This window comes from Alosa sapidissima, chromosome 6, assembly GCF_018492685.1.
Source record: "Alosa sapidissima isolate fAloSap1 chromosome 6, fAloSap1.pri, whole genome shotgun sequence".
Lineage (NCBI taxonomy): Eukaryota > Metazoa > Chordata > Actinopteri > Clupeiformes > Clupeidae > Alosa > Alosa sapidissima.
In genome coordinates this window covers 28,169,787-28,193,949 of record NC_055962.1, presented here as the reverse complement: position 1 = coordinate 28,193,949, position 24,163 = coordinate 28,169,787, and the positions used below count along the sequence as shown (strand labels likewise).

Sequence of the window (24,163 nt, the reverse complement as noted above, 5' to 3'; positions counted from 1 at the left end):
CAGTAAATAAATTATTATTATTGTTATTATTATTATTATTATTATTATTATTATTATTACTACTACTACTACTACTACTACTACTACTACTATTCTCATTAGGCCTATTATTATGACACGAGTAGAAACTAGGCTACTCGCTCGTCTACAGATCCACTCATGACAATGTAGCCGGCTGATTCGACTGACTCGCACTCATAACAACATAACGTAACCGGTCCGCCCGGCTGATCCAAATGACCCAGGTAGGCTAGCCTACTAAAGCAACTCCATACAGAGCTTGCAATGTTTCGGACTGTCTTCGCGACCTAATTGCATTTTAAAGTAGGCTATGCGTGCAGAATATATGTTATTTCAGAAGTGAAAGCATGGCTTTTGTTGTGGATTTTCTTTTAACCTTGATGAGGAGTTACTCGCTCCTCTAAAGATCCACTCATGACAACGTAGCCGGCTGATTCGGCTGACTCGCACTCATAACAACAACGTAACCGGCCCGCCTGGCTGATCCGACTGACCCAGGTAGGCTAGCCTACTCTTCATACAGAGCTTGCAATGTTTCGGACTGTCTTTGCGACCTAATTGCATTTTATAGTAGGCTATGCGTGCAGAACATATGTTATTTCAGAAGTGAAAGCATGGCTTTTGTTGTGGATTTGCTTTTTACCTTGACGAGGAGTTACTCGCTGCTCTAAAGATCCACTCATTAGCTAGGAGGCTAGCTAATGTTGCAAGAGGTTTGTGTGTGGCGCTGTTTATCGTTTTAGATTGAATTGTAGTAGGACTCAACTGATCCGAGTTAATGATACTAGAGACTCGCGACTCATGGGTTAATTTAAAGACACGGGTGAAAGATCCGAGTGAGTCACGACTCAAACACCTTTATTATAAAAGGCTGCAGCGAGGCTCATAAGACCGCATTCATTCTACTTTCATACTCATGATAGTCGCGGCGCATCATCTCATAAAACTACAGACTAAGTTTCTATTCCCATCCCAACTGTTAAGATGTCTAAAAGGAGTTTGAGCTTTTCGACGATGGTGACGACTATGCAAGTGATCCTGACTTACACGTTCCTCTTGGACGTGGAATCCCTCACTGGTTTCTGTGTAGACAATCAATGTTTTAGTGTACACGAGAACATAGCAGATTTTACTGCCGCAAAAAAGGTTTGTCAAGATTTAAACGGACATTTATTGACAGTGCGATCAAGTGCATCAAGCAGTGCAATATCAACTTTATTGACCGACTTAAAAGGTGACTTCTGGATCGGGCTACAGTTTAATGGCAACTGTCCCCAATCCTCTGATTTGAAAGGATACAAATGGATTACGGGACAAGAAGAAGCCCACTTTCGCAACTGGGACAAGGACGACGCTGTTTGCCCTACCTCCAAACAGTGCGTAACGGTGTCCACAGACGACCTAAAGTGGAGGGAGAGATCGTGTACTGATACAGTCGATGGATTTATATGTGAGTTTGGATTTGACTCAGGTTGTCAACCACTTCTGTCGGATTCACAGATCCTAACGTACCGGACACCGTATGGCGTTGAGGGGCCTGAGCTTAGCGTTTTACCGTTTGGAAGTGTGGCGGAGCTCAATGGTGGGACTCACTACATTTGCGCTGAGAACTGGCAGATATCACCGTGGACCTGTGAGGTCTTGAACGGCGGCTGCGAGCAGAAGTGTACCAGGGTTAATGGTAAACATCTATGCAACTGTTCTCCTGGCTACTTGGTTGATGACCGCAACGGTCGGTCTTGCCGTTCAGATCCTTGTAAGGGATCTGGGTGTGAGCAGAGCTGCATTCCGCATAATGGAAGTTTCTCCTGCCTTTGCGAACAGGGTTTCTCTCTAGATGCAGACGGCAAGAGCTGCAAAGACATAGATGACTGCGCAGATGAAAGAATGTGCGCGGGGGCTCACACGATGTGCGTAAATACGCGCGGAGGTTTCCATTGCACTTGCAAGACGGGGTTTGAAATGCAGAAAGGCTTTTGTGTGGATATCGACGAATGCGCTAAAATGCCATGTGAACACGTATGCATTAACACACCCGGCAGCTACAACTGCTCTTGCTATGAGAGACACAAGGTATCAGACGAAGACCGTCACAAATGCATATTGCATTGCCCACACCAGGAATGTCCAGCTCTTTGTGAGAAACCGACGACGGAAACCGACGGAGAAAAAATACTGAAAAACTGTATATGTCCAGATGGTTACATCCTGGACGACAACTACTTTTGTGTTGATAAAGACGAGTGTGATATGGATTATTGCGATCAGCACTGTCACAACACGTTTGGTGGATACACCTGTTGGTGTGGTGAGGGATATGAGTTGGTGGACGGCCAAGAATGTGTATCAACTGAAGGATCAGGCTTCACCACATCATACAGCGTTGTCACCCCGACCGTCAAGTACACAACAGAGAGCCCATCAGCTGTGACAGCCGGTGGATTCCTTGTACTTGGTGTTGTGTGTGCCTTGCTAGCCCTGTGTTTGCTCGTCTTCCACTGTCTGAAGCGTACAAGTGAATATTCGCTCATCGGTGCGCGTAAAAGCACCTATATGCATGACTTGGAACAAATTACCACTGAAAACTACAAGCCACATTTTAATGTACTGTCACCTTCGCAGTGAGTAGCCTAAAAGACGAGGGATATTTTTTAGGTTTGTGTATATGAATGTAACTAAAATGCTATACATGAATGGTATATTTTCTGTTATCCTTAGTCTTCTTTTTCTTCTTCTTCTTCTTCTTCTTCTTCCCACCAAATTTCTGCGTCTAATTCAGCTTCATTCAGTTAACGTAGAAACTTCGTTCAAACTTTGTAACATAGGTCTTGAAAAGGACACTTGAGGAATGTATTTTTCACTTTTGTAAACTTTATACTTTTTGAGATATTAATGAAAAACAAGCTTATTTTTCCCCATAGACTTTGCATTGGCACTATGACATCACAATGGACTAAGTAACTTGATTTGCACCCATTTGATCCTGTTCAACTATTTCCTCTGCCCACAACTGTTTCAAAATAAATGTCCTCACTCCAATAATTCACTATTAAATAATTTAACTACTTAAACTACTCAACTATTTAACTGTTCAGCCATTTCAACTGTCAGTTGTTTTCAACTATGACTCCTGCCAACTGTTTCCAAGTAAAAGTTTGTTTTGCATTTTATGTTAATATACAGTATGTTTATATTTTCATGCACTGGTAATTTCCTTGAAATTACATTTTCTAGTTTATTTATTTATTTATTTTTTGCGAAAAAGCACTTTGAAAGGACATTGCATCTGAAAATATATTACAGTAAATCCTAATCCAGTGACATGTTTATACATTTACATTGGTTATTACATCGCTCACTGTCCACAGTAAATATACTGTACGATTAGATTAGATTAGATTAGATTCAACTTTATTGTCATTGTGCAGAGTACAAATATGATGCTGTTGTTGTCAATAAAAAATGCCAGTTGTAGAGAATCCAGTGAATTTTAAAAATATGTCATGGTTTAGGCTACTCAGAAATGAATCCCTGCGTGGATTAAATGACCACATATCCAGTGCAAGATGAGTAATGTGTAGGTTGCTCACACACACACACACCAACCTCAAGTTTTAATCATCCAACTGGAACGCATGGAACCGGTTAGGTGGTTGCCCTGCAACAACTTGCCTTATGCATCATCTAAAATTCATAATTTGCCCAGACTTGTTGTGATCATATTGTGATTCAGGAAGATGATCCAGTGCAAGATGAGTAACTTGTAGGTTGCTCACACACACAAAACAATACCATACCAACCTCAAGTTTCTTAAGAACTTTAATGGTCCGTTTCTTGAGAACTTTAAATCATCCAATCAGAATACATGGAATCGGTTATGTGCTCATCATTGCTCATGTGCTCAACATCGCTCAATCTGGGCTTGCATTGATGATGTCAGAGACTTGTCAGACATCAGACATTGTCAGAGACCGCTTGACAAGTTCAGTTGTGACTTTTTGAGTGCATCTCATAAACACACAAATAAACACACACACACACACAGCAGACATGCAGGCATTCGTACACACACACTCACACATACACGCACACACACAGACGCAAACACATACATGCACGCATGCACAAACACACACACACACACACAAACACATACACACATAAAAACACATGCAGTCAAGCGGGCACACACACACACACAAACACATAACACACACACACATGCAGTCAAGCAGTCACATGCACACACAGCATGCACCGCTCTGCAGTACATCTAGTTTATTAAGGTACGGTTTACAGTCTTCTGCTCCATTTTTCTGACCCCATGCTGCGTGTGCACCCAACCTTGTAACTTAGCAACCTAGGCTATGCTTTGGTGCGTGTCAGATAAACCCTCTTCGGTTTCAGCCAATCAAATGACAGTGTTTATTTTACTGTCGCCTAGCCGTTGGAATAGTCCAAATACCACAGAGGAGTTCGCTATAATATTGACAAAATATTTTGTCATCTCATAAAATTGATTGGGACTAGTCCTTACTGTAGCGTCCCACCCTAAACCTACGCCCAGGCCATACCATACCAATCTCAAGTTTCTTAAGAACTTTAATGATCAGTTTCTTGAGAACTTTAAATCATCCAATTGGAACACATGGAACCGGTTATGTGCTTAACATTGCTCAATCTGGGCATGCATTGATGATCTTAGAGAAAATGTGCAGAACTGGGCATCAGTCTTTGGGTGACAATGACAGTACATACCTTGATAGCTCAACATGCAGGTCTATTAGCTGCTCCATATTTCTGACCCCATGCTGCGCGTGCACCCAATCTAAGCTCTAGATGTTTACAAACATTGAAGGGGTCTATAGGTTTAGTCAGAGTTTTTTTTCTTTCTCTGATTCCTGATAAGTCAAATAGTGTGCATGTCCACATACTACGGGATACTGGGGCAGCTCAATCGGCTCTGTTAGCTGGTGTTTTACCACTTTCAGATTGTACTGCCACAGGAAGTCATGTTTCAGTCTCAGGTTTTGAAATGACTAATGTTCAGTTGCCTCTACACGGATCCATCTGATCTATGCTGATCACTGGTGACTTGTTACTGGAGTGTGTCACTTATGTCACGGACAGCTCATTCACAGACCGCAACATAAAGGGAGACGACCACAAATCAAAAAAATCAAACAGATAATGTGTTGAAAATAGAGCAAAATGATAAGCAACGAATATCTAGGGGAGGAATATCTATCTATTTGCGAAAACAAAAGAGAGGAAGAGAGTTAGTGAGATAAAAGGAGAGAAAACAGAGAAATGAAGCAATGTGCGTTTGTCAAAAGGAAATCAAGTAAAGTGCCAACGAGGGCCTACAGAGAGAGGGAGAGAGAGAGAGAGATGCACCTCATAACGTCATTAGCCTAGGCAGGCCCAGCCCTGCCCGTGCACTGACAGGTGAGGACCTGAAGGGGGCACAGGGGGTCGTAACAGACCTAAACATGAAATCTGTTTTTGAGCACGGATGGAACTATGGTGAAAGCCCATTGGTTGTTTGTCATCATCATTGAAGACAAATAATTGGACATTGTGCACTACGCTCTCTATGTTGTAACCTTTACTGTGTAGTAGTAGCATTGCATAATACAAGCCTGTTGCGGCAGTAAATACATCACAGGGTTTTTCTGACCTGGAAATTCCCCTGTTGTGCCACAAGTACACTGAGATATCCGTTGGCTGCTCCTTGCAAGCATAAAAAGCCACGCGACTTCAGTAAGAGTGTTAAAGCGGAACACTGGATCCACCTGAGAGAAGGTGAGTGTCTCATGGGAAACCAACACAGGAAGATACATGCACAGTAGAGGCACACTGGAAAAACAGTTATTATGTAGAACAGCAGATACTGTATGCAGCAGATTATTTTAAATGTGTTCAATTGTGGAGTTATAAACTTATTTACATTTAACCATTTAACTGTCCATTTAAATGTCCAACCAGCTGTTAGGGATGCGTTTTATGTAAGGGATAACGGCCGCCGAGGTGTACTGTTATACGGAATTAATGGACGAGGGCGAGGGGCAAAGAACTCCCCGACACTGCGCTCTGCCCGAGTCCATTAAAACCATTCCGTATAACTGGACACACCTCGAAGGCCGTTATCCCGCTTATCACCCACTTATCACCCGGTTGCCACTGTAAAGCCAAGGAAACACGCGGTTCCGTTTAAAAAGAAGCTCACTAGTTCAGCTTGTTGAAACAACTTTCGTTGGCCCTATAACAGCGATAGCATGGACAGTTAGCTTGTTTACAGTTGATTCCATTGTTGCGAAGCCTGCCTCCAGGCTCAACCGTTGCCATACTATCGTTGTTATAGTTACCATTCATAAGCATTGATATGGAACGGTGATTAAACTTTTTTTTACCAGATCTACTTCATAGGTATTTCTTCTCTCCGGGTGATAATGCATTGCATAATATTGATAATATTGCATTGCATTGCATTGCATTGCATTGTAATGTTTTGCCTACACATAGAACACATAGAACTGTTTAGGTCTAAATACAACTCTTTTGGCACATACATAACACCATTCTATCATCTTTTTTATTTCAGGATGACCACGGGAAGGCCAATAACCATCTTATTACTTGGGATTTCTATCAGCCTTCTAGCTGCAAATGGCACACAGCAATGTAGAATAGAAAAGAACTGGGCGTACTGTAGTGGAAGATCTTTAGTACAGGTGCCACCATTGCCCCCCAATATTACCCATGTGGACCTCAGTTTAAACTACTTTCATAATCTCAGTGAAGATTCTTTCATAGGCCTGGAGAGCCTTGTGCATCTCGACCTTGGATCACAGCGTGTCAGAGGTCTCGTCATCAAGAATAACACTTTCAGAGGACTGTACAACCTAACGTTTCTTCACTTGGGGGACAACAGGGGAATGCAGATTGAGACGGATGCATTTCAGGGCCTGTCAAACCTCCGGACTCTTGTTCTGTTGCACTGTGACCTTGATGAGCGCATTCTTTCAGGCAACTATCTGCGGCCTCTGCTCTCCCTTCAGGAGCTGAACCTCTTTGGCAACAACATAAAGCAATTCACACCAGCTATGTTCTTTAGAAATATGACAAATCTCAGTGTTTTAGATCTCTCCATTAACCGAATGAAATCTATATGTGAGAGCGATTTAGTTGCCTTTCAAGGTAAGCACTTCAGGCTGCTCAGTCTGTCCTCCGTTCACCTGACTGACATGAATGCGTGGACTTTTAACTGGACAAAATGTGGAAACCCCTTTAAGAACATGTCATTTGACACTCTCGATTTATCACTTACGGGACTGAGCACCAATAAAGCAAAATTGTTTTTCTCTGCTATTCTGGGCACCAGGATTAACCATCTGATTCTCCGTTCAAATATCATGGGTTCAGGATTTGGGACCAGCAACCTCAAGGATCCAGATAGACTCACATTTGAACCTCTACAATTCAGTGGCATTAAATCCATTGACCTGTCCAGAAACTTTATCAATGTTATAAAGAACTCTGTTTTCACACCGTTGGCTAATTTGTCAAGCATAACAATGACAAGTAATAAGATAAACTCTATAGAGAAAAATGCATTTCTTGGCCTGACAGATTTACAAAAGCTAAACCTCTCTCATAACCTCTTAGGAGAAATTTATTCCCATACATTCATGAATCTGCCCAATTTGAGAATTCTAGATTTGTCACAAAACAACATTGGCGCGCTTCAGTATCTATCCTTCCTTGGGCTTTCAAATCTACGCTTTTTAAATCTCACAGGAAATTGCCTGTTGTCAGTGTACAATCTCTCCCCCCTGCCCAGTCTGCAAGAGCTGCACCTGGATGATAACAAAATTGCATCAGTGGATGGACTACAGACTACAGTGAACAGTGCAACCACAGTATCTCTCAATAAAAACAGACTGGACAATATGCAGGATTTATTCACCATACTGGCTAATTTCCCCAATGTTACACAAATCAGTGTTGGGGACAACTTATTATCCTTTTGTTCCACTAGTTCAAAGAGTTCAATACCATCTAGTAACAGGATGAGAGAGCTTCATCTGCAAAACAATGCTTTGCAGTTGATATGGGAAAGAGGACATTGCCTGCATTTATTTGATCAGCTCAGTGAACTGTCATTTCTGTCTTTAAGTTTTAATTTACTAGAGTCCCTACCAGATGAGCTATTTAAAGGCCTGTCCTCTCTCTACAGTTTGGATTTGTCCCACAACTCTCTAACCCATCTTCCAGAGCGCATATTTCCAGGGAGTCTGAAAGTGCTGGACCTCTCCGACAACTTCCTCAGTAGTCCGGATCCAGGACTCTTTCGTTCTCTCAGTGTCATTGACCTGAAAAAGAACCGTTTCTCCTGTGACTGTGACCTGAGGGCTTTTCTTGTTTGGGCAAAACAGGCCAAAGCAACTTTGTTCACTCCGATTTCGCAACTGTACTGCAAGTTCCCCAAAGCACAGCGTGGTGTTGCAATCGCAACCTTCACCACCCGCTCATGTGACCAGTGTCCCTGCAACTGTCCCTGAAACAGGATTTGACTTTAGAGATCACAGAGTCGGGTCGAGCTGTTAGTCCTGCTTTAATGTACAGCATTATCTTGAAGACTATACTACAGGAAGTCAAAATAATAAGCAAGAAGTACAAAATAGATATCAAGTATTTGTTGTATGTCCTGTGGCAAATGGAGAATCAGGTCAGACAAGTTCATACTGGTGATATCAAAAACAAAGTAAATAACCAGAGGAAATGCACAATGTCTAACAACTATTTATTGATTATTAATGATTTGTATATGTAAATGTAGTCTAGCCCTCCCAAACACATATTTTGTTGAGACTAAATATATTATAACGTGCAGAAAGATATATATTTTTTATCATAATGGAATTGAGAAACTTTGGAAAGGTGTAGTAAAAAGAATGTTATGTGAAGGATTTTTTGCCTTTATATCACTATATGCTAAAGAATGTTTCTGAAAGGATGTATTGTAACTGCATAACATAGGCCTACTGATGTATTGTAAGTATTTATGTGAGTGTTGACACCTACCACTAGGTGGTAGTATCTGTAAATTAAAGACTGGCACCATTAAAAAAATAAAACCATGAAATTGCAGAATCTCTTGGGAAGCTATTGCACAATAGTTATGGGAGCGAATGTCTTTTCAAGATTAAATCTGGGGATTTTGTATTACTAAAACAGGATCCATGAGACCGAACACCAGCATATTTTAGCAACTCATCATCAATCTAATCTGTATCATTCTTTCCCATGCATTTTCCAGTGGGAAAATGACAAGTCATACTTTTTAAAAAATCTATTTTGCAGGCATGCATGCCCTATGACTTTTGCACTATAACAATAGGCCTATATTATGTCAAAAGCTCTCTCTCTCTCTCTCACACACACACACACACACACACACCTTGTTAATCATATTAAATATTTAGATAAGACTTATGTTGGGGATCACTGTATACAAAGTAGGCCTATTCGAAGTCCAATGTTGGAATTAAAGTTGTCGCACGTTGCCACACATATTTGAAGACAACTGTGTAAACAGTACATGGAACTTAATTAAAACAGAAAAAATGCGAGAGCGCCATTTTTACTAAGCTATTGTCTAAAAACTCGGTGGTTTGTTTAAACATGGGATAGGCTACACCTTGTCAGAGAGGAAGTTGCTGGGCACCAATGGCTGAAGAAGCTTAGCCTACAGTCGCGCTACACGACGTGAGGCAAGGCACCCTGGATTTTCTAAATCACAAACTGGGACAAAATCGTTCAGGTATGTGTCGATAAAGTGTGTTGAATTTAATATGTGAAGTTTAGTGGTGTAAAATGCATTCGTGGCGTTGTCAAACTTTGTCCGTATGAACTGAGGATGAATGCGAAGAACAAACATGACTCAATCGAAGATGTTATTTTTCCCGCAAGCTTCTGACAGGACCCTTTTGATATGAATGTGCAGAGAATGTAATGCTCCCAAAAGTGTCGTGGAGGAAGCTATCTTTGGTATTTGCTAACTTCGTCATACAGCTATTTAATGGCAATTGTCTTTGCCCGACCCCATCACATTAATTCAGAAACAGAAGTTTGGGTTATTGTCAAATTGAATATTGAAATGAAGACAACGTCTAATTGGCACAATCTGATAATCTAGGCTGTTTGCTGGACGTTTACGCTCTGCCGGGAAGCACGCTTGTAACATCTAACTGCTGTTGAACAGCAAACAGCTATCGATATTAGACCATAATTAGACCATTAGCCTAACTCCAAATACGTTTTTAAAAATATTCAATATGATGCTTAGATTGAAAATGTAGCATTGCCCAAGTCTCTTTGAAATTAAAATATTGGATGGCCACTAAGAACTCAATGTAATATTCTCAGCTCTGCGTGATAAATGGACACTGCATGGGCATTCTGTTGTGCAATGTTTGAGAAGGTGCCAGCACTACCACACAATTTCACATCATTCTGACTTTTATTTTATTCCAGGATGACCACCAGAAGACCAGCAATAACCATCTTATCACTTGGGTTTTTAATGTTTCTTCTGCTGGAAAACTGCTCACAGCAATGTAGAATAGAAAAGAACTGGGCGTACTGTAGTGGAAGATCTTTAGTACAGGTGCCACCATTGCCCCCCCACATCACCCATGTGGACCTCAGTTTAAACTACTTTCATAATCTCAGTGAAGATTCTTTCATAGGCCTGGAGAGCCTTGTGCATCTCGACCTTGGATCACAGCGTGTCAGAGGTCTCGTCATCAAGAATAACACTTTCAGAGGACTGTACAACCTAACGTTTCTTCACTTGGGGGACAACAGGGGAATGCAGATTGAGACGGATGCATTTCAGGGCCTGTCAAACCTCCGGACTCTTGTTCTGTTGCACTGTGACCTTGATGAGCGCATTCTTTCAGGCAACTATCTGTGGTCTCTGCTCTCCCTTCAGGAGCTGAACCTCTTTGGCAACAACATAAAGCAATTCACACCAGCTATGTTCTTCAGAAATATGACAAATCTCAGTGTTTTGGATCTCTCCATTAACCGAATGAAATCTATATGTGAGAGCGATTTAGTTGCCTTTCAAGGTAAACATTTCCAACATCTAAAATTATCCACTGTCCATCTTGTTGACATGAATCCGTCAGATTTTAACTGGACAAACTGCGGAAACCCCTTTAAGAACATGTTGTTTGACACCCTTGATTTATCTCTTAATGGACTCACAACTGAAGAAGCAACACTGTTCTTCTCTGCCATTATGGGCACAAGGATCAACCATCTGATTTTCTATTCAAATAACATGGGTTCAGGATATGGATTCAACAACTTCAAGAATCCAGACAGATTCACCTTTGACCCTCTAAAATTCAGTGGCATTGAAATCATCGATTTGTCCAAAAACTCTATCAACATTTTAAAGTGGGCGGTGTTCAGATCATTATCTGATGTGCTGATCATGTCTTTGGCAGGCAATAAAATTAATCAGTTTGAGAAGGGTGCGTTTGTTGGACTTACACATTTGCAGAGGCTTAACCTCTCCAATAATCTCATAGGAGAAATTTACGAACATACTTTCCAGAATCTGCCTAACCTAATATTGCTAGATTTGACAAATAATCACATTGGTGTAGTTCAGCATAATTCATTCTCGGGATTGTCCAATCTGCTTGCATTGGATCTCACGGGAAACTCCCTCACCTCAGTCTATACCTTTGCACACTTGCCGAATCTGCAAGAGCTGCACCTGGACGACAATAAAATCGGTTTGTTATACAAACTGGGGGATGTCGCAAGCAGTGCAACCACAATCAGGGTAAATAATAACCGACTCAGGAATATGGAAGATTTGTACATCATATTGGCTACCTTTCCCAATACTGTAGTACTCAATTTCGGCGATAACTTCCTTTCATTTTGTGTCCATAACTCAAACAATTCAATACCATCTAGTAACAAATTGGAAATACTTTACCTGCACAACAGTGCTTTGCAGTTAATATGGGGAAGGGGACTGTGTCTAGATTTATTTGACCATCTTAATAAAGTACAGAATTTGTACCTTAGTTTTAATCAACTGGAGTCCCTACCAAAGGGCATTTTTAAAGGCCTAACATCTCTTAATTATTTGGACCTGTCCCATAACTCTCTGACACATCTTAAACAGGATGTGTTTCCGTTGAGCCTTAAGCTTCTGGACCTCTCCTACAACCTCCTCAGTAGTCCGGACCCAGACGTGTTTCGCTCCCTCAGCGTTATCGACCTGAAAGTGAACCGTTTCTACTGTGACTGCAATCTGAGGGACTTTCAGGCTTGGGCCAACACCACCAATGTAGCGTTTGCAACCCAACTTTCAGACCTGCAATGCGAGTTTCCCCAGGAGCTACGAGGCGTGGCCCTCTCCAACTTCACACCTGACCAGTGCGAGGAGAATGACGAGCAGCTGGCGCAAGTGCTGCAGTTCATCCTGTTCATAAGCTGTTCCACGTTCCTTGTGACCGTCACCCTCGGCTCCATCGGCTATGCCCGATTCCGGGGGCACGCCTTTACCATTTACAAGAAGCTGAAGATGAGAGTCATCGAGGGCAAGCCCCAGGTTCCGCCGCAACTCGACAACCTCCAGTACGACGTCTATCTGTGCTTCGCAGAGAACGATTTTGTCTGGGTGGAGTCGGCTTTGCTGCAGAGATTGGACTCGCAGTTTGCCGAGCACAATCAGCTGCGCTGTTGCTTTGAGGCGCGGGACTTTATCCCCGGCGAGGATCACCTGACCAACATCAGGAGTGCCATATGGGGCAGTCGGAAGACGCTATGTGTGGTGTCCAAAGAGTTCCTGAAGGACGGCTGGTGCCTAGAGGCCTTCATGCTGGCCCAGAGGAGGATGCTTGAGGAACTGAAAGACGTCTTAGTCATGGTCATCGTTGGTAGCATACCCCATTTCCGACTAATGAAGTACGAGCCAATCAGAGCATTCGTAAAGAATCGAGAATACCTTCAGTGGCCGGACGACACCCAGGACATAGAGTGGTTCTTTGACAGGCTCATAGTGAAGATTTTTAAGGACTCAAAGGTCAAATGCCCCAAGGGACAAAAGGATGGACCAGATATTGAGTTAAATGCAGTCAGACAAGTCGGGACTTGAGACCTTTTTTGCATAGTTTTTTATTGCCATGAAAGTACATCCCACAAACTCAAACCCTCAAGCATGGCACAGATGATCTAACTCTGGAGGCCCTGAAATACCATGGATCTTTTCTGCCATAGCTTGTGTTTGTCAAAAGTTGTTCTTGCTTGAATGGCAGCCAGCAACAGAACCAGACAGCAGATATAAAATGGATTTGGCGTACGTCTGATCCAGATCTGCTTTTGCTGTTGATTGAGGTTGTATTGCAAGGTACCCCCCTGCAATTTGTATAAATGAGTATTTGTGTCCAAACTTTTGACTGGTAGTGTATATCAATCAAGGGCCTGATTTAGATAGATGCACCAAAGCAATGGGAGAGTGATTACCCAGATCTAGCTCAAAAGATACTACCAGTCTTCTGCTTTAAAAGTCTGTAAGGAAATGGCTGAAGAAGAGGCCCATCCATTCACTCACCTTGCCAATTATACTGCACAAACATTCACTATCAGTTTGCTTCAGTGTGTGGAAGAATGTGGTTCTCTGTGTTTTTTTGTACTTTTGATCCCATTTTTCTAAAAATAGATTTTGATGACTAATGTGTGAAAGCAAATCTGTTTTTTTTTTTATGAGATTTGTCTTTTGAGAAAAAATGAATCTGGTCAACATGCCCAGGAGATCATGTTCATTCCCACAGACTAAAAGAGAATATACAGAAGTTTGTTCTGTTTTTCCACCAATAGAGGGTACTATAAGCTTTGGCTGCAGCTTTTCAACCATAAATAAATTAATAAATAAAACTACTTGGTCATGTTCGAACCTCATACAATAATATATTTCAAAAGACGTGTTAGTAGCATATTTTATTATTAAATAAACATTATTTTAGAAGGTGACTTTAATCTCTAAATCCTTTTGGGTGGAAAGACTATTCTTTCAAGGGGTGGTCTTCTAGTTGTCTTGAGCCATGAAGATATTTGTTTGCAATTTGTAATTTCTCTTTTATCGCTCCTTTCGTAATACATCCTGTGCCACTGTTAGTATTTTTAAATCAGCACTTCCCATTGTATCTCACTTTCACCATATTTCTCAATGGAGACCACACATTACAAAACAGGATGTCATAAAGGGGAAATTAACTTTGAGAGAGAACACAGATGACAATGCTGTCACTGACTAGCATGATCCAAAGGAAGTTGTCCTGAAAGGTGTTTTTTTTTTTTTTGTTAATTAAAAATATGTGCATTCACTATTGTATTGGTGCAATGAATGTTACCAAACTGCATAGCCTATGTGTACTCTAGTGGAACTAGAATCCTAGTCAGAGGATGACACAGAAATTTTAAATGTCTCCCACGAGATTAATTTGATCAGTCTTTTGGATATTTGTATGGTAAACAAATCCCTGGTGTTCATTTATTCACGGATACATAATGAAAGACACACAGATGACGTCCTCCTATAGCTGCACCTGAAATGTCCAGGAAGACACAAGCATGATCAATATTGAATGAGAAGTATTAAACCAGCACTAAAGTAAATAGATACAAAGAGCTCCCCCGTCACAAAATATAGGTAAAGCAATATTGAGCTGGTTAATAATATCCAGGGACATTGTAAAGTGGCATGAAGATATCCGTTTTTAAACATGTATGATAGCACCATTAACACATCTGTCTCACACACATGGTCAAAGGAACATCTGCATTGCATGTCTACCTTACCTCCATCCAATGTGTTATAGAGAAGTGTATATTGTATTTGATAAAAAAAAATATACTTATAATACTTATAATATAGTATTATATAAGTATGATAATATATACTCTTTTGAGGGAAATCTGTGAATTAGTGAAACACACTCAGCACACAGTAAACACACAGTGAGGTGAAGCACACACTAATCCCGGCGCAATGAGCTGCCTGCGCTCGGGGAGCAGTGAGGGGTTAAGGTGCCTTGCTCAAGGGCACTTCAGCCGTGCCTACTGGTCAGGGTTCGAACCGGCAACCCTCCGGTTACAAGTCTGAAGCGCACAACCAGTAGGCCACGGCTGCCTTTGTATTTGTAATTGTATTTTTTTCTTCTTAAACATGTTTTGCATGAGGCATAGGCCTGTCATATTACAACAATGTGTTTCTGTGTTTGTGAGATACATGCTTTTTGAGAAGACTTCAAAATGTTGCCAGCGGGTTGAATGTTTGCTGCATGAATAGATGACCCATTGGAGCTTTCTTTGCTAATTTCCTGTTGAGATTTTTTCATTTCAAAGAGGCTCTTTTTATGGTATGAATGTATGTATTCCAAGCTCAGTCATATCGTATGGTGTATTTACCATGCAATTATTTTCTGAGCGGCTTACAGTATCCTTGTAAAAAAAAAAAGCACTAGTATGCATGTCGGTGTACACGCTCTATCATTTGTTTAACACTGACCTCCGTGTGACATTTGGGCTCATTTCCTGTCTGCATCCTGGTAGTGTGTCAATACCCAGCCACCCCCCTAAAAAATAATATAAAAAAGTAAACCCACAACTCCTCCCCCTTACAAATTCACCACCAGGAAGAAAAAAAAAACAGAAACTGACTGAGGATTCAGTGATGTTTTCCAAACACACTGGCAATGGTTCTCTGACTGGAGAAAACCACTCATTACGAAGGGTAAGGAGATCTGTGGAGGCTACATAGACATTCACACCATCAGCCATTATTCGATGTTGGGAATGTATTCAGCTGCAAAGATGCAAAGAATTTGCAGGCTTCTTCAAAAACAAAGTAACTTCTATCAGAATGTCCATTAGTAACACAGGTAATAAGTTTGATAGTGATTAGTTTGATAAGTTTGATAGTATACCGGTATTGCTACTGGTCTTAAAACCGCTGTCGTGAAACCTCTACTTAAGTCAAATCTTGACCATACTATCCTGAGTACAGGCTTTTATCACCTTTCCTGAGCAAAGTACCTGAACAAGTTGTCTGTAATCAACTTAATACCTTCTTCAACGTTACCGTTTTCAAATACTATCTTTTTTTTCTTTTTGTATGCATTGTACCTATTTATTATATGTATTTATTATATGTATGTCTACACTGTCTTAATAGTATGTACCTATTTGGTGTCTGAAATAAAGATTGAAAACTGTATTCTCCAAAAAAATTCCAATCAGGTTTTAGATCAAATCACAGCACAGAAACGGCCCTAGTAAAAATAGTTAATGATCTTAGACTATCCTTATTTTTTAGATTTGAGTGTAGCATTCAACACCATTGATCATAACGTTTTAATTCACCGCCTTGCAAAATGGTCTCTCTGATAATGTTTTAAACGGGTTTCAAACCTACATTACTGGCAGAGATTTTTATGTCAGTCTAGGGGATCATGTGTCTGCAAAACATAATTTGCCCTTCAAGTCAGCATAATGTCAGCAACAATTTCTTAAAGCTAAATGACGATAAAACAGAGATACTTTTGGTTGGACCAAAATCAAAACGAGACACCATTCTTAGTAATCTTGGGAACCTGGCACACCAAGTCAAATGAAAAGTAACAAGCCTAAGTGTCATCTTAGATACATTACAGAGTTGAGCTTCAAGCCACATATCAGAAAAGTTACCCAGACAGCTTATTTCCACCTGAGAAACATTGCCAAAGTGCGGCCTTTTTTTAACACCACAAGATGCAGAGAAATTAATCCATGGCGTCATCACTAGTAGTTTAGACTACAATGCACTTTTTACTGGTCTCCCAAAAAAAAAAACATATAAAGAAATTGGAACTCATACTGAACTCTGCTGCTAGACTTTTAACCATAAATGAATCTTAGATCTTCCAATGCTAATCTTTTAATTGTGCCCAAAGTGCTCCACAAGCAAAGCTGAGAAGATGCTTTTATCCATTATGCAACAAAACTATGGAACACCCTGCCTCTGTACATCAAACAGGCCAATTCTGTAGACATTTCTGAAAGAGACCTGAAAACATACCTGTATAAGAGAGCTTTTACCCTGTAACCTATTTTTTCACATCAATTCACATTTTACTGATGTTTTTTTAATGCTGCTATTTACAGGGTCCTATTTTCACTGCATTAATTGTAGTGTATTTGTTGTTGTATCTATCTCTTGTGAAATCTAATTGTTTACCTACAGTAACTCTAAATCTCTGACGTTTTATTTACTGATTTGCTTGTTTGTTTGTTTGTATTATTACAACTTTTCTTTTTCATCTTTTTCTTTTCTCTATTATTGTGCCAAATGCTCCAAATGTAAAGCACTTTGAGCAGCATTCTGTGTATGAAAGGTGCTATGCAAAGAGCTTATTATATTGTAATTGGTTAAGGTTAAGGCATGATTTTGCTTTAGGTCAGTTACATAAACATTAGGAGTAGCCAACTAGCTAACATTATCCAAGGTCTGCGTCCAGTTATTATGGAAGTGCTTCCAATGTTTTTTCTAGTGCAGATGTCACTGGTGTAGTGATAGTGCAGGTTTACAATGACAGGAGGATGATCAGTGTTCTTACTGTAAGTGTCTGTGTTTATACAAAATTATAGTCCATTAGTTCATTTTTATGTCTTAATGACTCCTCGTTTTCCATGTGTTGGCCTAAAAGCAAAATGCTTGGAGCTGCCAAGTTTTTAGATGAAATATGCTGGATTCTGACTCAACACTGGTTTATTTTACATTGTGAGTCTACTTCATTTTTTAAAAAAAAAGATTTTTTTTTCTTTTAGCAGTTTAAAAGTGCAAACTTTGCAATTTAACATAAGGTCACACAAAGACTGATTATTTCAAGGTTTTCAAAGTGATACACAGTAATACAAAGCTTGTGAAAATACCATTTTCAAAATGAAGTGCAGTGTTTCAACATTCACAACATGTTTGAGTGATTAAGGTGGATTGGTGGGATGTGTGTAACATTATATAAAATGTTGTGTATTATTGGAATACGTTGTATTTTTTATTTCATTTTTTCATATGTGAATTATTGACCAGCATGATAAACATGCCTAGGACTTGGCCTGGTTATGTGTGAGCTCACAGGACTAAGATGGGTGCGTTCTGGCTGGCACTGGAAATGGAGTTGGCCGTTCTCTTGCCACATTTCAGAGATGCCACACACTCACACCACCATCCCCGTCAGCTGCCACTTCCGGTGGAGACTATGGTCTGGCCCATCGGAGTCCGTCAGAAGGCTTATAGTGTTCTACAACCACCCCCGTCCTCTCGTTGCCCTACCCCCAAACATTCTTCAGCACATGGTTGTGGACAGGCCGGGGTGGTGTATGTGGGGTTGAAGGGGGGGGGGGGGGGTAGGTAAACAAGGGCAAGTTTACACAGGAGACACTGTCCTGGCTGCCCTCCAGCAAGAGGGCCAAGGTGAGAGGTTCCAAAACAATCGCCCTTTTGAGTGACGGCAAAAGCGCAGTCTGCCCAAAACGTACCCCAGGTGATTGGCAAGACTAGACAGAGGGGCTGAGGAGACTGATGCTCTAGACGTAAAGCCCCTCATGCACTGTCCCCCCCCCACCACCCCACCCCCACACACTCTCAACATACTCTCCTGCTCTGACAGCACATCGGTTTATAGAGACAGCAAGGGGTAGGGAGGTGAAGCCACATTCAGACAGGAAGAGACTAGCTGCAATGTTGTGATGTGAGACCGTGGAGAAGGTTAATAAAATTCAGCAACGTGTAGCTTTTACGAGCGGAGTTACCATTGGCAAAGCAAAGCATCACGCGACAAAGTTCAGATAAATCTTTTTAGGTACCAAGAGACCCAAGTATGACAAGCAAATCGCTTCATGTCTGGATGCGGTTGAAGGGAGGGGGGAGAGGAGCCTGTGAGGGGAAACTAACGGTCCGTGTTTCCTGTGGTCTTCACGACCATGGCAGGATTAAATTGAGCGCGGGCTGGACAAGGCCATGGGCACATAGCTGTAACCTGTCCTAGCATGACCACATTCCTGTGTTGTGCTTCCCATTAGACCTGAAGCTCACTACATGCATGACACTGATCACTGTGGTATATATATGTGGTAGTGTCAAGTGATCTCTCAGTTTGGGATGTCTACAATGCATCCGAGTCATCACAATGCAACCTCAAAACAGTTAAGTGAGGTTTAGTACAATCTACCTCTTTCTGGTGACTTTGACCCATATGTAACAGACTCTTTGTTTAGACTGCTAGTCAGTAAATATACAACAGTAATAAACAGAAACAGTAATAATAGAAGTACACACATTCCCTAAATAGAGCATTCCCTGCACATTTTTGATTGACATACATTTGTCATTTGAACTGATTTTGGTTTGTATACCTTTGAGGACCTTGGAGATTAAAAAAGCACAACATAATTTCACTGACGCAAAACTAAATGGCCCTACATCCTGGTTCTAAAGAAAAGTGTTGTGTTAATACACATTTCTGCTTGGTCTTTCTATAATCATTGTAAAACGTACTTCTGATGAGTTGAGACAGAGCTTGTGAAAGATGTACAGTAAAGAGATGAGCTATAATTGTGGAAGCGTGCATGTTCTGTTTTGAACTGTTCTATCATACCGTGCATAAAACACAAGGTTTTCCATGGGTGTGGACGGAAAACCAAACACATTAGTGTCCAACGTGTTACTAACCTGCCTGGAATGCAACACTCTCAGATCCTCTGAGGTAAGAGTGCGGCATTCAACATAAAACACCTTTTCATAGCACAAGTCTTACATCCCGAATATGCAGCCACTGCCTGAGGCCTGAGCAGACAAACTTAGAAAAGCTCCGACAGCCCTGCAGACAATGCAACAGGTGTACCACTAGCTTAAACTGCACCCTTTTCAACAGAGGCCTTTGATTCCACACAATTTAATGTGCATGGAAGGAGACAATCAGGAGTCGGTGACTAACAATCATGCACTCACTCGCCTTTCTGAGGAAAAGGCATGTGGAATCATGAAGGGTCTTTTTGTGAGGGGGAAAAGTTATAGTGGAATAATTTATTGAATAAATCTGTACGGGAACATAGCCAAAACAGAATGACAAAACATCAGAGGAAAGGCATTATGAAAGGATAACCCATAAATTACTGAAAAAACGCAACACACCAACAAAAAAAAACAAAAAAACACAAGGCAGCAATTCTGAGGAACCCCAATCATTTAATATTTGAGGAACACAGCACATGGGCATCTCACATGGCAGGATTTATTTGTTAAGATAATTTAATGAGTTGTTTTTCATTTTGTTGCTTTTCATTTTGATGATCAGCATAAACTTTCTGCGGAGGGTTTTGAATTTATGGCAATGACAGGCACGTTGGCTTCTGCTTTTGGCTTGTTATACTCAATAGAATTGCACTTTCCTTTCAAAGTCCTGTTAAAACAGTTCAGTTTTTTCGGGGAGGCTGACGCCGCCTCAGCTTTTCTGCCCCTGTGTTTGAGCTTGCACTTTTTCACACTAGCCTCCTGCATGACAACAGGAGCGTCAGGCTTTTCTGCGTCGCCTTGCGTCTTACGACAAGCGTCCATTGGCATTGCCTGTTTTGCTACACTTGCGCCCACGTGAGCGCATGCTTCGTTTGGAGGGTTCGGACTGCCTTGGGCTTTCCCCCCAAGCCGCTGAAGTTCGTGGCTCGCCGCGCAGGCTGTGTGTGTGTGAACTAACGGAGTGTTCTGAGCAAGTGCGGAGAGGGGGCAGGGCACGTGCGGCATACCGCATGTCCCCACCTGCGGCGTGTCCTCCCCAGCCAGGGTCTCCGGCAGGCCCTGTACCTGCTGCTGCTGGAGGTGCACGGGGTGTACGCAATAGCCCCGCAGGTGACCCCCATTGTGGCCTGGCCTAGGGAGTCGCACCTGGGAGCAGGGGTGGAAGTGGGCGGCAGGGGAGCAGTGCATGTAGTGCATGCGGCACTCCATAGGCTGGTACATGGCCTCCAATGAGGGTAGGAGGGTCTGTCCGCCAGGGGTGCCATGGGGGACAGCCAGGGTGTACTGAGGGATGGGGCATGGGGCGTCACCTGAACAGTGGATGGGGCATGGGGCGTCACCTGTGCAGTGGGGGTGGGGGTGGGGGTGGGCGGTCCACTGTGCTCCCATTGGCTGCAGGAGATGAGGCTCCCCACAGGAGCAGCTGGTGCTGTGTGGGCCGTGGGCGCTCCGCTGGCTAAGCTCCGCCCCGGGGACGCCAAGGCCGTTCTCGGGGCTGGAGCACATGTTGGACGCCACCACCACCCCACCTCTGCTGGGGTCTGGTGTGCCCTTGAAGGGGATGTGGGGGGAGCGAGGGGCAGGGTGGCGCGGGGCGATGCCATTACAGAGCTGCGTGTGTGCTTCGGCGCCGTCCGCCGGGATCTTGTCCAGGTTCCTTCCGTTTGAGGCCAGCGGCTCGAGCTCGTAGTGTTCGTGCTCAACGTCCCCGGCCCGGGAGTCCAGCTGATACTTGCCCATGTGGCAGTGCTTGCCCTGGCCACGGCTGGTCGGGCCGGGGTTCAAGCTCTCGGCGTAGGCTTGGCACTGGAGCTTCTTGGGCAGGGGAATCTGCCCGCAGGTGCCCTGTGGGCCGAGGCAGCGACACATGCACTGGAAGAAGAAGGTGGCGAAGGTCCAGCTGACGCACATGATCAGCATGAGGAAGGTGCCAAGCTGCGTGTATGCCAGGACCGTGGAGGGCATCATCATCGCCCCGGCAACGAAGGTTGTGAGGGCCGCCATGAAGATGGCGGAGCCCATTCGACTTAGGGAGAACACAACCTTGCCCTCCCTGTCAGGCTCAGGGGCTAGGCGGTATGCCACACCATAGTGCACGGCAAAGTCTACAGAAAGTCCAACAGCCACAGATATCGTGACAGACTCCAGCACGTTCAGCTCCCATCCAAGAAGCACCAGCGAGCCCACCGTGACGAAGATGGTCCCAGCGATGGAGATGATGGCGTAGAGGCTGATGATAATGTTCCAGGTGGTCAGGAGCATCACACTGAACGCAACCACCACAGACAGAGCCATGGCGATCAGCGTCCCATTGGACAGGCTGTCCTGCAGGTCGTAGAACTCCAGGTTGCTGACCAACCAGCCATAGTTCAGACCCTTGGGGGCGTTCTTCAACTCCTCCTGGATCCAAGTGTCCACCTCTCTGTAGAACTGGTGCATCTTCTCGTAGGCCAGGGTGAAGAGGTAGGTGCTCTGAAACTCCAGCACGATGGCTCGGATGGTGTCGTTAATGTCAAACCTGGGCCCTGGAGTCTTGCTGTCTAGGTGGTATATCGTGCTGCGGTCCAGCTCCATGATGGCCCTTTTGATGCACAGCTCGAACACTTCCTGCTTGTAGGGGAAGGTGGACTGGCTGCAGCAGGGATAGACAGGTGCCTCTTCACAGTCCTGGTTTTCCATCCACTGCTTAAAGGTCTCCATGAAACAGCTGGTGAAATCCTGCTCCTCTGACTGGAACACAAAGCTCTGGTTGCGCAGTTTTTGGCAGAAATGAAGGATCCACTCCTGGCTAGCGGGGCTAGAGATGTTAAAGGTTGTGTCGAGTGTCAACTTGCCTTTGTTTTTGGGGTTCAGGGGGTCACCGTTGTCCAAGGGCGTCACGCCCCAGATGATGGTGATGGGCATGTGGAGGTCTTCGCCATGATGGACACGCTCAAACATGAAGAGCTTTTTGTACTCCGAGTCGTAGCGCTCAAAAGGGTGCGAGGAACGGAACACCTGAAACTCGGAGAGCTCCAGAGAGGGCAACTTCATCTTGGGGTTCACGCACACCACGTACGCCCCACCGATGGTAAAGGCCAGGAACCAGAAGAGCCAGAGGTAGCGGAGCTTAATCACAATGCACGGCAGGACCTTCTCGAAAAATATCCTCGAGGCCTCCGACATGGTGAACAAACACTTATTGGCTCTTTGGCACAGGCTGACCCAGAACGTAGTGGTGTTACAGGGACGATGGTGTGGTGACCTGAGGCACGGAAAGATGTTCAGCAGGTATCGCTCGTGAAGAACCACCACCGCCGGCAGCCACGTGACCATCAAGATGTAATTGACCAGAATGGCGGTGCCGGCATAGACCCCGAAGCAGCGGATGGCGGTAATGTTGCTCACGTAGTTGGCGTAGAAGGCAGCCGCGGTGGTGAAGCTGGTGACGAACATGGAGAGGGCCGCGTGTTGCAGCGTCACGCTCACCGTCTCTGACAGTTCCGAGTTGGGCTTGTCGAACTTGGTGTAGTTCCACACGTCACAGAGTACAAAAGCGTCGTCTGCCCCGATGCCCACGAGGATGATGAGTGCGGTGAGATTCATGAAGGGGAAGAACTCGAAGCTGAACACCACCCGATACAGGAAGTAGGAGACGATAAGGGAGCTGATGATGGCAATCATGGTCATGAGGGTGATGAACACCGACCGGGTGTACATGCACATGACGACCAGCACAATCGCGATCGCTATGGCTGGATACACCGTGTCGGTCAGGAGGTAGTCCTGGAATAGGCTGTGTTTGATACCGAACTCGATACCCGTTATGGTTGTGACGCCATCTGACGCGTTCCAGTTCTCAAAATTGTCCAGGTAGATATTCATCATGGTCTCCCCCTTTTCCGTCGGCGAGAACAGCATGCTGTACTTTAGTGCCGGTGGCTGGTAGTCGGTGCTCTTTGGGTTCAGGAAGTCCTTGTCCACCAGGAAGTGGAGGATCTGGTAGACGGCGTTGTATTTGGTGCACTTGCGTGGCACGTTGGCACACTTCAGCTGATCCTTCCTACGAGTCGACATGTCCCAGCACTCTGGGCCAAGGGTCCCATTATGGTAGTACTTGGCACACGAGCGCAGAATCTTTAGAGTGTGGGAGACGTCCCTCTCGGTGATTTTCTGACAGGACGACTTGTTGGTCAGAACGGCGATGTAGTTTCCCAGGGTCCAACTTGGGCAGCAGGAGGCCGCGTTGGTCCGCTGGCAGAGGCTCCAGTACTCGTGGTGGGATCGCACCTGTA

The 24,163-nt window shown here is 43.5% G+C and overlaps 4 protein-coding genes across 11 annotated transcripts in view; 3 read left to right on the top strand and 1 right to left on the bottom strand.

Annotated features, from left to right (window-relative positions):
• Positions 1 to 787: 787 nt before the first annotated feature.
• Positions 788 to 2,718, top strand: thbd (thrombomodulin). The gene has a single exon (XM_042095529.1). The coding sequence runs from the start codon at positions 1,006 to 1,008 to the stop codon at positions 2,644 to 2,646; it is 1,641 nt and encodes a 546-aa protein (XP_041951463.1). The 5' UTR covers positions 788 to 1,005; the 3' UTR covers positions 2,647 to 2,718.
• Positions 2,719 to 5,627: 2,909 nt separating this feature from the next.
• Positions 5,628 to 9,170, top strand: LOC121711706 (toll-like receptor 5). The gene is made up of 2 exons (XM_042095528.1): positions 5,628 to 5,827; positions 6,627 to 9,170. Exon 2 carries the CDS (start codon positions 6,628 to 6,630, stop codon positions 8,584 to 8,586), a length of 1,959 nt encoding a protein of 652 aa, XP_041951462.1. The 5' UTR covers positions 5,628 to 5,827; position 6,627; the 3' UTR covers positions 8,587 to 9,170.
• A 566-nt stretch (positions 9,171 to 9,736) lies between these two features.
• Positions 9,737 to 14,922, top strand: LOC121711705 (toll-like receptor 5). The gene is made up of 2 exons (XM_042095527.1): positions 9,737 to 9,848; positions 10,562 to 14,922. Exon 2 carries the CDS (start codon positions 10,563 to 10,565, stop codon positions 13,212 to 13,214), a length of 2,652 nt encoding a protein of 883 aa, XP_041951461.1. The 5' UTR covers positions 9,737 to 9,848; position 10,562; the 3' UTR covers positions 13,215 to 14,922.
• Positions 14,923 to 20,322: 5,400 nt separating this feature from the next.
• Positions 20,323 to 24,163, bottom strand: part of disp1 (dispatched homolog 1 (Drosophila)) — a 63,107-nt gene continuing 59,266 nt past the window's right edge. For all 8 annotated transcript variants that reach the window (XM_042095488.1, XM_042095493.1, XM_042095495.1 and 5 more), the window contains one exon: positions 20,323 to 24,158. In XM_042095488.1, the coding sequence (XP_041951422.1) occupies positions 20,448 to 24,158 (3,711 nt within the window). In that variant the 3' untranslated portion in view covers positions 20,323 to 20,447. The remainder of the gene's footprint in view (positions 24,159 to 24,163) is intronic.

Bases quoted from the DNA above. Each gene is read 5' to 3' on its own strand.
- thbd (XM_042095529.1), top strand. From the start codon at position 1,006: ATGTCTAAAAGGAGTTTGAGCTTTTCGACGATGGTGACGACTATGCAA.
- LOC121711706 (XM_042095528.1), top strand. From the start codon at position 6,628: ATGACCACGGGAAGGCCAATAACCATCTTATTACTTGGGATTTCTATC.
- LOC121711705 (XM_042095527.1), top strand. From the start codon at position 10,563: ATGACCACCAGAAGACCAGCAATAACCATCTTATCACTTGGGTTTTTA.